We start from the raw sequence: 12,657 nt of genomic DNA, 5'->3' as shown, positions 1-12,657 counted from the left end.
CTTGTGAGCGGGACACATTCATTACAGCAGTGCATAAGTTCATCACCCCTTGCTGTTATACCAGTACAAGCTATATTAAGGCTGCAAAAATTTAACATCTTCTATCAACAATTTCAGCACACTGTTCCACGGTAGGCTCTACCAATTGGCCAGCTGCGGTGTATGCATTTGATAGTTCTTCTTTGCATAAGCAGCTGAGAAACGTTTCACACATTTATCATTAGCCAAAGCACCAAAGCAAAGATGAAACAGTGTATGAAATACAGTGATTTACCTAAGCCACAAGATCAGGAACGACTGACTAGTATAACCAATTCTGCCTTAGGGAGGGTGGTGAAGTGGATGGCCCTTTGATGTCTTTTTCCATACCCTCTTTCTATTGTTTCTGTTGAAAGAAAACTGTGCTCTTTCCTTTCCGTTTGCCATGCTGACCCAATTTCTCTCCTGTCCTCAAACTTCTCATTACAGCCTTCTTGTCTAAGCCCAGTCTTTCTCACTGGATTTGCACGGATAGTAATTGCAGTCACTTCCTTCCTGTCCTTCCCAATTCCCCAAATGTCTCCCTTTCTTGGCCTTCTTGCCCTGCAATCTCTTTTCTCAATGCTCTTGTCCCCAGCCATCTTGCCAGGTGCCTCACCCAGACTCAGTCCTGATCCACATCTCTTTCTCTTTTTCTTTTTCTTTTTTTTTTTTTTTTTTGCACAGCTAGTTCCAGACCTCCCACACAGACACTTTTCTATGCACTTCTTATCAGATCCATCTTCCTGCCTTTCCCACTCAGCCAGTCTCAGGCTCCTCTAGCTAAGTGGCTTTTAGTCCCTCAAGTCTCCCTGGCTCCTTCCCAGTCTCTCTCGCTTTCTTCTCCTAATCCCCAGTTCCATATTCTTCCTGGCTCTTACTCATCTTGTCTGGACATTCCTTGTCTATCCATTTTCTCTGACCACTCCATCCAAACCCCAGGCACATTGTGCATTGTCCTCAGCTGGTTTACATTACTCTCTCTTGACTTTGATGGAATTGTATCAGCTGTTAATTTGGTTCTGTGCATTTCATTTCTGTATGCTATGTGACAATGTTTGGCTCTCTTGGAATCCCAGAAGAATTTCTAATAATCTTTTTAACTGAGTAACAGCAGACGAAGTATAGCATAAAATTACCATGGGTCCATAAAACATTTGCAGAAAGTTTACTCAGACACCTTCTTGTGATCCAATGTCTGAAGACACGGTGGAATGGGAACATGTCAGACTTCTTGGGTTCTGTCTTCTTAATGTGGTCTTAAAGGAAGAGGACAAATAAATATTTGGTAATGTTCCATCAGAGATCACAGTACAGATTGAATTTTTCAGTTTGTGTTACGGTAACGGGAATGAGATTATTTGTTACCTCATGAATAAAAAAAAAAGTGTTTTTTTTTTTCTCTTTCACATCCTCCCTTTTCCCCAATATTCATATTTCTGAATGATTGGCTGATACTTTTTCAATCCAAATAGGTTTGGGTAATAGTAGGTAAATCACGTTTCATTTATTGGTTTATAAAATGCTGCCATCTAGTGAGGTAACTCCAGACAATTTCAGAACTGCAGTTTGTAAACATCACTAATAAACGCTAATGGGGCTGAGTCACAAGAGTTGTCACAATGTAATTTCTCCTAACATCACTGATTAGAAAAGCCCCACTTTCACCTGCTAAGGGGTCATGTCCTCTAACTGGTTCAGGCTTGGGTGTTGACAGACAGCTGGCTTGGAAGTTGAAAGCAAAAGGGATTTGCACATTGTGAAAGGAAATGACTCAAGGACCCAGCCCTGAGCTAGTGAACTAGAAGTTACACCTCAGTTTTGTTCAGGTTCCAACTGGCAATTTCTTTGATAGAATCACATATGCTCTTTTTCAATAGTCCCACAAGGTATCATTGTCTTTTGAGATACCAGGTCTGTTTTGAATGAAGTGTTTGTTTATCTTTCAGCTGAATGTACTGCAGGCTCCTTAAAACTATTTTCCTCTCTATATTTCAGGTAGAACAAGTTAGCCAGTTGGCTGTGTTTGTAGAAGCAGCGCTAGATTACCATAAACAATCCACAGAAATTCTGGAGGATCTGCAGAGCAAGCTGCAAAACCGGTAAGGCTGAACCCATGAGAAAATGTTGAACCTCTTTTGCAGCTCAGGTTCATGAATGTGAAACGTCGCTGAAGCAACAGGTCTTGTAGCACCACCTCACAGATGCGCGCTTGGTGTGCTTTACTGGACTTCATTGCTTTAAACCATTGCCACCTGGCAACTTCTTGCTGCACTGTGAGCCTTTAATGTACCGCAAGATCTGCCCAGAAAGCTTTGAGTATGTGCAGAATCCCTCGCTCACATCTGCGGAGGTTAATCAGGACAGCCTCCATTTGTTTGTAGGTTTACTTAAACTTGCATACTTTCTGAACTGTGTTTGGGAGACTGCTGAGAAGTTGGCATGTTTTCACTGAGATTATGGGGTATAACAAGACTCTGCAGCAAAGTAAGGGAATTGCCAGCTGGCTAGGAATATGACTGTGGTGAATGTACTTGTGAAAGGCCCAAATACTTTGTGTCATACTAATAGAAAAAAATGCTGCTGTCATTAATTTGGTGTAAGTCACCCTGAGAACAAACAGAAAACAGGAGACCTAAATGATTTGTGGACCACTAGCGTAGCCTAACATTACAGTCACAGAATCTGGGTAACTATGTGGGGCTTTTTATTTGGGTTGAAGTGGTGGCTGTGAGTATCACATAGGAGCAGCTGTGCCTGTGTACCCTGCCCCAAAAGGCAGAGGGCCAGTGAGATGAGGCTCTCAGCTGGGCCACACATGCATATAGCAAGAGGTACTAAGACAGTTTTGCTGACCAAATGGTTGTTTCCCATTTTTTCTAATAAAAAAGTCACTGTTTGAGATGCAGTCCCTGGGCCTCTGTCCTGGCTGGGTTTCTGCATATGTCATGTACAGTAGAGCTTTCCAGATAGCTCATTCCTGGAACTTCTGCTGAACTCAGTGGCAGCTGTGGATGCTCAGCACTTCTCAGACTTAGGCTGTTAAGCTTTATGCTTCTGTCAGCAGGACCACAGCATTAAATAAGGACTTGCTGAAATTCAAATATTGCATTAGAATTGAGCAGTTTTAAGCGAATAATACATATGACACCCCCCCAAAATAAATAAATAATAAAATAAGCAAACAAACAAACAAAAAAACAACTAAAAAATAAACACACAGCAGGAGTGTTTTTTCCCACTTTTCAAATGCAAAAGCACAGACTCTAGATGGAAACTTCATAAGTATTTGTTCCTTCAAGTAAATCTTTTGCCACTCTTCTCTATGTTCTAGAATAAATGTAGCATCTAGTCGGCCTAAACGTGAATTTAAGCCAAAGCCTGTAATAACTGCAACCCTGGAAATTGGTGATAATCAGCAGCACAATGGGATTGCATATAGCTCTTCCATAAAATCATCAGGTAAGCCTGTGGCCACAGAATTAATGTGTTGGTGGGTGTTTTACCAGATTGTTGCTTGTACTGTGAGAATGATGGATTCATGAGGCATCGGTATCCATGTATTTGCCTCCCATTTGTTTCCCAGATTTGGAAATGGAATTGTGAAGCAGGTTTCCTCTCAGCAATCTTTCACCATCTGAAATTTAGGTGTGGCATTCTCCTTGGTCTTTTAGGTTCTCTGTATTGCCACTGAGGGTGGGAGGAGAGAGAGGGAGAGTCAGTTGCAGAAAGCAGTTCATGTCTTGAAAAGACAGATGCCTAAGGTGGGTGTGTTACATCACTGTATGGAACATCTCCAGATGCTAATTTCTCTCCACAGTCTACTAGACTATAAAGGATCAGCACAGGATCTTGACTGTTAACCACGTAAAATTCAGAAAGATTACTCCCAGCCTTACTAATTTTATTTTTTATTAATATATTTTACTTTAATGGCCGTTCATTCCCCTAAAATACATGCCAAAGAGCGTGCATTTTTGAACTGAAGTTTTCAGGTACCCATTACTGTGGGAGTAGGATCCCTTCTTGTGGTTAGATCCCGATTCCACATACACACACAAAAGGAACAACTGATAAAAGCCCTTGAAAGTTGTGGGAATGGTAATAATTATTAAGGTTACTACTCACTGAAATAACTTTTTCTCATCTCATACTTTTCTTTATCTCACGAGTACTTTTTTTCCTTATCTCCTTTGTGCCTACAGCGAGTGATGAGAGACCAATAACAAAACACAAAAGACAATCATATGCAAAGAAAAGAGCATGAAAAAGCCAGTTTTTTTCCATAAACATTATTTGTAAGGAAAATAAAGAGGAGGCAGTGAGCCTAAAGTTTCCTTCTCTATTTGGCATGAGATCTAGGATCTTTTTCTAAAGACTTTTTCTTTTTTCTTTTTTTCTTGTTTGTAACTCTCTGGCTTCCTCTTCCTTCCAGTCTTTCTTCTTTTTAAAGGTTATTGGGAGAGAAAGAAGAGAACTAAAGGTGAAAGAATAAAGCTTAGAGCTGTAACTTCATGTTCCTTCTAGAGTCTTTAATTTTCTTGCACTCTGGTATAAAATAAGGCTATTACACAATCCATACCGAAGGGGATTGCAATAGATTGGCAGCATAAATCCACCCAGCAAGATCCTGTCCCTCGTTTTGTTTCTTTTGTGCTTCAGGGTACTTGAAGGTATGTTAGTGAAGCTCCCCATGCTGCCCGAATAACAAGACAGTAATTTTGTGTTGCTGTTGAACATGGGATTGAGGGAGATAACTCCTTTCTTGCACGTTCCTCTCAATTCAGACCACTGGTTCTTAAGACATGGTGCAAGCACACATTTCATTCAAACCACTGGAAATGTGTGCAGCAATGCATAAATCCTTAAGTTTCTAGTTATTTTCACAGCACATCTGGATGAAAGCAGCAAAAACAAGGCAACCTTTATTAAGAATCCAGTATAAAATTACTAGTCCCCTGTCAATTACTTGTCAAGTTATATAGGCTTTTTTCTGCTTTACATGTGCAGTGGAGACAGGAGACTTAGATTCAGCATTTGTACATTAACTAGTATGTCAAAACAGAGATAAAGCAGTACACACCTTATAGTGGTTTATAATCGTGACGGGAGTGATCTAAGATGTCCTTTAAAGGTCCAGCCTTTAGGCAAAAGACAGGTTAGATGACTTCTCAAGGTTGTTTCCAGCCTACTTAAAGAAAAAAAAAAAAAGGTGGTTTTAATAAGCTAAAATTCAGTGAATGAACTGAAAAATAAATGACTACTGCTTACTAAGATAGGGAAGGAGTGAGCCACTTCCATTCATTGACTACTGCATCAGCTGCTTGCATATCATTAAATGATAGGTTTTCACTTACTGCTTGGCTCACTCAGTACTATCAGAATGGAAAAGAAAACATAACCATGAAAGAGATAAAGAGGAGGGATAGGAAAAAATCAGTAACAGTTGCTATGATTAATGTTGTGAATAATATCAGAAAGACACATATAGTACTTAGAACATCTTTAATTTTTTTTCCTCCTGAAGAAGGTATAGTTGTGGATGCTGTGCTTACCTCCTGAGCAGGTACAATAAGAAGTAAAATCATTGTTTGTTTTCTTTGTTCTTCCTGTTCAATACTCAAAAGTTACCTATATGAATTTCTGCGGAATTACAGTGGAGCGAATATGCCTTGCTTGTAAATTGGAAAACCTCCCTGTTCCTGTTTAAAATCATGAAACAGATTTGATTTATGGTTTGTGCTTTAGAAATGCAAACCAGGTGGCTCTAAGCAAAACACTGGTAAATGTTTTAAGGTCTCCAAGTGATAGAGGGATAGCATCACGATCGCTTTCTTCTTTCGCTTAGAAACCTTTTTCATCCTACACAAGCACTTCCTTGCTTAATTTTCCCCGTTTACACATTGGCTCTATCAAAATGTAGAGCTTTAATTTCCCTGATGCTGTCACTAAATGTAAGTAGTATCTTAGCATTCAGTGAGCCCATGGAAATCAACAGGGCAGTTCAAAGTAAGCTGTGATAATTCAGCACAACTACCACAGTCCAGTTTTGAGTGTTGAAATGGCTTTTCCTGTGTTTCACCATAACTTTCTAGGTTAAGCATCAGCTTCTTGGAGCAGGAATGGTATTTTCCTTTGTACAGTTCCTGACACATGGGGATTATGTAGTACTAATGACTTGCATACATTTGCAGGGCTAGAATCACAGAAACATCTTTTTAATGTTGTACATTATTTAGCTACTTCGATTACGCACAGATAACAAATCTGTATTTTTGTTCTAATTTATTGTTATCCTCATTAATCAGCTGAAGCTATAAGCATCATCATCATCTGGTTCATCTTAAAACTCTTAAATGCTGTGTTACATCATGCCTTTCATTCTTTTTGTTTGTCAGGTTTGACTATGATATGAACTAATTGGGTCTGGTTGCCACGTGCTGCAGTTTAACACAAGCATCTAAATGTTTACACACTTCAGCTGTGAGGGATACTTGGGCTAATTAACTTAGCAAGCTTCCAGTTTGTGATTATTAAAGTATAATTCTGCAACCATATGTATACATTGTGGTATAGAAGATTAAGAGTAGGTGCAGGAATGGGCAGTAACTCCCTTTGGAAACAGAACAACAACAAAAAACGTCGAGTGTCCTGGTTTCATCCTGTAACGCTTGAGAAGTCACAGACAGCTGATGCTTAACCTGCTTTCTGGTGGTTGTTCCATTTGTGCTGTCAAGGTTTAAGTGATGTAGAGACTATGACAAGTCATCTTTGAATATGTGACAATGAAGTGTGGCAATTTAGCTTCACAATGGCAGAAATTAAGGAGGTGGGCATAGTGTGGCAAATTAACATAAAACCTGCTTGCAGGAAGAAAAGGTTGTACTTCTTTAGCTTAAATCTCTGCAACAGTAGAAGACGTGCAAGTGTTTAATAGACAGGAAAAGGCTGGAGTCATGTCACCAATTCTGTGATGTTAAGCAGTGTGTGTTGCAGACTGTCAGGCAGTGCTGCCCCCATCACCTTTGTCAGGGAAGCTTTGTCTCATCGGGCTGTACAGTAGCAGCAGCTGCCTGACTCTAATGAAGTCTTTGACTGATCCTACAGCCTGGAGTGAAAGCGGTTGTACTGGCTGTGACCATTATTTTAAAATCTTTCCAGGCTGCCAGACACTGTTCAGCTCTTTGGAGCTTAAAATGAACCAAATGTGATCCATCTCATATCAGGTACCTTACTGTCAGAAATTAACTGGCTTGCAATAGTAAATTAGTCCCCTCGGAGCAGCTGGTGAAGGCTAGGAACTTTGTCAATTATTCAGAGCACTGCCTTCTGCTGTTGACAGTTCTAGTGAGTTGGTATCAGTTCTACCTTGGCAAAGACTCTGAAAATAACTCAGCTATTTTTGAATGCAGTCAGTCCATTTTTGTTGTAAAACTGTGTCTCATCTTCTTTTCTGTGCATGGACTGTTTCAGCAAAAATATGCCCAGAACCAAGCTTTTGCCTGGCCCATTGAATTAGAGTAGCCATAATTCAGTTTGTTCTTGTTAAACTTTGTTGTTACCCCATGCCTTCCACGGGCAGAGAAATAGTCCAGCTTTGTTACAGCAATATCCCAGGGAGGCTGGCTGAAGGGACTCTTTGTGTTGACAGTTCTCTCCCATTGTTATAACAATAGAAAAGAGCCTTTATTTCTAAAGGATGGAACGTATCCACAAAACAGAAAATTAATTCCCACTTCCCAGTTGTAACACCAAATATTACTCGTGTTTATATATTTGTCAATTAAAAAGATGCTCTCACCCATCCTCATCTACTGATCACCAGAATCATTGTTTTGTCACCTCGTTTCCTAAAAGATTTTTGATCCCTGTTGCTAGAAAATATCAAAACAATTACTTTTCAGTAGTTGCCTACACGTTACCATGATTTGCAGATTAAAAAGTACAGCATTCATTTTTAACATCTCAGCTATTTTATCTGTATTGCATTATCGTTGGGTGCATATTTGCCCAAACAAAAATTACTCTTTGGGCTAACTACGTGATCAGCCTGTGTGATAGCTTGGAGAGAGAGCTAAGACAAAATATTTCAGTTGTGGAAATGTTGCAAATGAGACAAGCAGAATAACTTCAGGGGTTTAACTGCTTTAATTGAAGCACTGGAAGATTGAAGAGTTGTTTGTCATGCTGTAAGGTGTTTTGCTGCTGTGTACGTGGTAGCAGCATGAAGTCTTTTTCCCTATTCTTCATTTATAAACATACTACAACTTAGCAGAATTTTACTTCAATATGCTGCATGTACTATTAAAAATCTGTTACGGCTGAGCATCTGTTGAACCTCTGGCTAGTCCTTCCCCACAGAGCTGAGCTTTACAATTTGAACATGGGATTACATTTTATTAGAATAAGCTATTATTCATAAGTATGATTGAAGGAATATGTTACATATAGGTATCTATACTAGAGATCCAAGCCAGTCAACCACCTCTGTGTGAGAATCTTTAAAAAGACAGCTGTATTGATAAGGTAATTTATTTTGCTAATGGTGATTGTTTTCTACTTTAATTTATATTTGTTTTCCTGTAAATATATGTACTTACTACTGTGTTTACATATGGTAACATTAATATTTTAAGTGTAACTTGGTATGAAGATCATTATAGTAGGACATGAGCGAACAGCCAGGTGCTGTATCGGTAGGGTTGCTGTTTGTTTTCGTCTGTAAGATAGTTTGACAGCCACCACCATTACTAACATTACTGTCACTCTAGTTCAGATGAAGGACATGTATAGCAAAAGATTTGAACACACAGACTCAGGGAGCAGTAACCCAGAAATGATCGTCACTGCTCAAGCAAGGTGAGGGTGGAAGTCCTAATGCAGGAGCAGCTGGAGGCCTTGCTCCTGCAAATGCACAGGTGCGTGGAAATCCAGTTGGCTGCCTCCAGGCTGTTAGCGTGTATGTGTGTGTAGGACAGATGGAGCCCCTGCCCTCTGAGAGGTATTCCTGCAGTGGCAGTGTGCTGCAGTGCAGTAAGTTTAAATGATTATTTGTCACTTCTCCTGTTGACTTTTCCACTTCCACATATCCTACCCTTTCAGTTCCTCTGGCCACTGCTCCAAAGAGACCACACTAGTTTTGACAACCGCGATTACTTGAACTAGTAGTTTTGTTTATCCTTTGCAAAGGGAATGCAACTAGGAGCAGAAATCAAGTAGCATCTGAACTTGAGGGAGGAACAGAATTATGCTTTAAAACACTAGTAATCACTAGTATTATGTGTAGAAGGACCAGATGTTAATTGGTAAAAGCAATGGTAAAACTGTTTGGGGGGAAAAAAAAAAGACAGCTATGTTTTGACCTATTATTTTCATGCTTAGTGGCTAGTGGGATGCTATGAAGCTCTTCTAATGTTTGTTTGGTTTTTTCTGTCACTGGGGCAGGTTCTTCAGCGCACATGGATCAGCCTTGCTGCCAAGCTCTCTATGACTTTGAACCAGAAAATGAAGGCGAACTTGGGTTTAAGGAAGGGGACATCATAACTTTGACCAATCAGATCGATGAGAATTGGTATGAAGGGATGTTAAATGGAGAGTCTGGCTTCTTCCCCATTAATTATGTTGAAGTGATGGTACCCTTGCCTCAGTGATTGTGTCATTCAAGCTGTGAACATGATTTCATGACTGAAATGGATTCACAAATGTGCTGTCAGTGTGGCATTCTGTGAAAGCCTTGCTATATGACTGACTTACTGACTTTTGTATGCGTCTTTTTAAAATGTATTTATTTTATATTCAAAAAAACCTTTACCTTCCCTGACTCCATCAACCTGCAAAAAAACCCATACCCAGTTTTTTTGCTTTGTGCCTTGAAGATCACTGTATGAGGTGTTTACTGGTAGCTCACTGTTACTCCAAAACTGCATTTCTTTGCTATTATTGTATGTTTTGTTTTTTTTTTAAATCTTCAGTTGCAATGATTTTACTATTGAAAACCATTTTAAAAAATACTGTAAGTGAAGCTAACTGTAACCAGTTCCTAAGTTACTGATGTCATTGAGCTCTTTTCATCAATCACACTGTAATTTATTGTGAACAAGTTAATCCACATTTCACATTGTATGTTGACAAAAGGCAAAGTGATTGTTGTCAATATTACGATGTTGTACTAAGTACAAGTTCTCAGAATTAAAAGTTCCTATACTTTGCTGACCAAACTTAATAAATATTTCTGTGGGATAAGAACAGTGGTTGCCACTTCTGTTCCTATAGTTCTGGTATTTGTTTCTGAACTAGAGGGTCACTCTTGCTATGTAAATAAAATTTCAGTGAAAAAAACAATGCTACATTAAAAATGCATGAAAAAAGCCAAACTATTAGTTTCATGACACCTTGGCCACTGCAGTTTTAATAATCTTTCTCTCTTGTCACTGATTGAATGACATTCATAATGTCCATTAAAATTTTCTTATAGCAGGAGAATAAGAGAAAAATTCCTTTGAACTAAGCGCGAACTGATCCTAGCGCCACAGAGCTTGCATAGACCTCCACTGAGATAAATGGGTGAGTATCATTAGTACCTGTTACAAACAAATGAAAAGTCACTAACACTTCTGCTTTTATTTATTTATTTGGAAGGAATGGAGAAGTAGTAGAAAGGAAAAAACAAATGCTATAACTAAAACATACAAAAAAGGCCTCAAAATGAAAGACAGACAGACTCGGGCTTAAGTACTATCAAAATGAAGATGGATAGTGTGGTTTTGTGTTAGCCTTTTCCATCTGCTCAGTAAGTATGGCTGTAGTAATGACTAAAAACAGTCATCACCCCCAGAGGAATGTGAACTTTTGCCAATTACTCTCTGAACAAGACAGAAGAGAGAGCAATGAGAAGGGAATCAAAATCTTTATGGGCAAACTGGATTGAATGCAGTTTCAGTATATCAAGCGCTACTTGGATCTCTACTTGGATCTACAATCCAGTAGAGACAGTGTTCCCGGGAGAGGTAAGAATTTAGTGTGTGCCACAGGTGCAGTAACTTTTCCCTGTAAGCAGCATAAATAGCCTCTAACCTGCTATCAAAACCATGTTTTCCTTTTTCTACTGTCTTCAGCCTTGGCTTGCACAATCCTCACAAGAAAGGTAGAGGGCTAGTCTTTGTAACTTTGTCTACAGCCTGCTAATTAATTAGGGCACAACAGCTCTGATTCTGGACCTGCTCATACAAAGGAAATTTATTAGGCCTTTCCTAACTTCAGGGGTGAATAGCTAGTAGTTATTAAAGCAGCAGTACAGAAAGTAACTTGCCCTGACCTAGTTCTTGAATTAAAGTAGCTATGGTGTTTTGAATACAAAGTGTGGAACAACTGTCAAACATTTAAGTATTTGAGATTCACAGCTTATTAGATAAATGCCAGACAACTCAGTCTACAGTTGCTATACTTGTGCTTCTGGGTTGTAGCAGTAGAAGGGCTATTGCTAAAGTACGTGCATACTTTGAAAGAATAGAAAAGATTTTAGGTACCAGCAGCCAAGAAGCAAAGCTGTTGTGAGCCAGGGTTAGGCACCTACAGTTTGCTTAGGTAGGTAAGCAATAGCCAGGGGAGAAGAAAAAGAACAGTCACTGTAATAGCTTGATCTACCACAGCTATTTACATCAAGACCTGTACAGTAGTTCAAGCATTTCAGGGTTGTCACTTCATACTGATTTTTGCTTGTTCTTTAAAGAGAAGTCCTCTCATTTGAAATACTTAATACTCTTAAATTCATCACAGGTCAGCTTTACTTGGAAAAGTGAGTGATAAGTGTAAACAGGACAGTAGGGTATACCATTGAAAGTTTCTTCAAGCCATGCAGGGACATGTAATGCTTCAGAGTTTTGAGCCACTCAAATAACGCTAAAAGCCAGTTTTATTATTTTACTTGTAAATTAGTCTTGGACTGCCATATTTGTACATGAAAACTCTTTAATAGTAAAAGTTTAACATAATAAATATAGCAAAGAACAGCATTTATTTCTGTATGGGCCTTAAAGTACAACAAAAGTTCAAATCTGCTAAAATGCATTAAATCAGCAGTAGTTTTGATGTCTCAAAACCAGACTTTTTTAAATAGCTTAAATTAAGAGCATTAAGCCAGTATAAGGAAAGCCTCACATTAATAACTATCCAAATATAGACTGGATCTTAAAATTCAGAATTTAATATTTTAGCAAGGTAACAGATGCAGCCAGAAATCAGCATTTGGGGAGATCAGCAGTGTCAGTTGCTCATCCTCTTAACAAGAAGAAAGCTAGACTTTGCATGGCTCATCAAGGCCCTTTCTTCACCATATAGCCAGCAGGTAAGCATTTTAGAAAAAAGAAACTAGAAGTAATTGAATACAGGCTGACTACATAGCCAGCAAAGGTTGTGGGTCAGCCTTCAGGTGGGCCACAAAGCTATTAAACATAAATTACATACTGGCCAATACATAGTATTACCTCAGCTCCCCCATTAGACATACAAATCAGACCTGCAGACTGCCCTTGAGTCAGACATTTAGCATATAGGGACACTAAGAGCAGGTCTTTTTGATGCACCTTTTGCTGTAAACATTTGTGTTTTGTTTTTTTTTTTTAATATTTCAGCATCTGTTTT

General features: G+C 39.0%; 1 protein-coding gene across 2 annotated transcripts in view; it reads left to right on the top strand.

Annotated features, from left to right (window-relative positions):
* The window catches only part of SH3GL3 (SH3 domain containing GRB2 like 3, endophilin A3), a 53,414-nt gene extending 43,151 nt beyond the window's left edge, over window positions 1-10,263 (top strand). For both annotated transcript variants that reach the window (XM_083849629.1, XM_083849628.1), the window contains exons 7-9: window positions 2,017-2,120; window positions 3,353-3,480; window positions 9,463-10,263. In XM_083849629.1, coding sequence (XP_083705755.1) covers window positions 2,017-2,120; window positions 3,353-3,480; window positions 9,463-9,668 — 438 coding nt within the window. In that variant the 3' untranslated portion in view covers window positions 9,669-10,263. The remainder of the gene's footprint in view (window positions 1-2,016; window positions 2,121-3,352; window positions 3,481-9,462) is intronic.
* The last annotated feature ends 2,394 nt before the right edge of the window (window positions 10,264-12,657 follow it).

This window comes from Anser anser (genome assembly GCF_964211835.1).
Source record: "Anser anser genome assembly, chromosome: 10".
In the NCBI taxonomy this organism is placed as follows: Eukaryota; Metazoa; Chordata; class Aves; order Anseriformes; family Anatidae; genus Anser; species Anser anser.
This window is presented reverse-complemented; position numbering and strand designations above follow the sequence as displayed.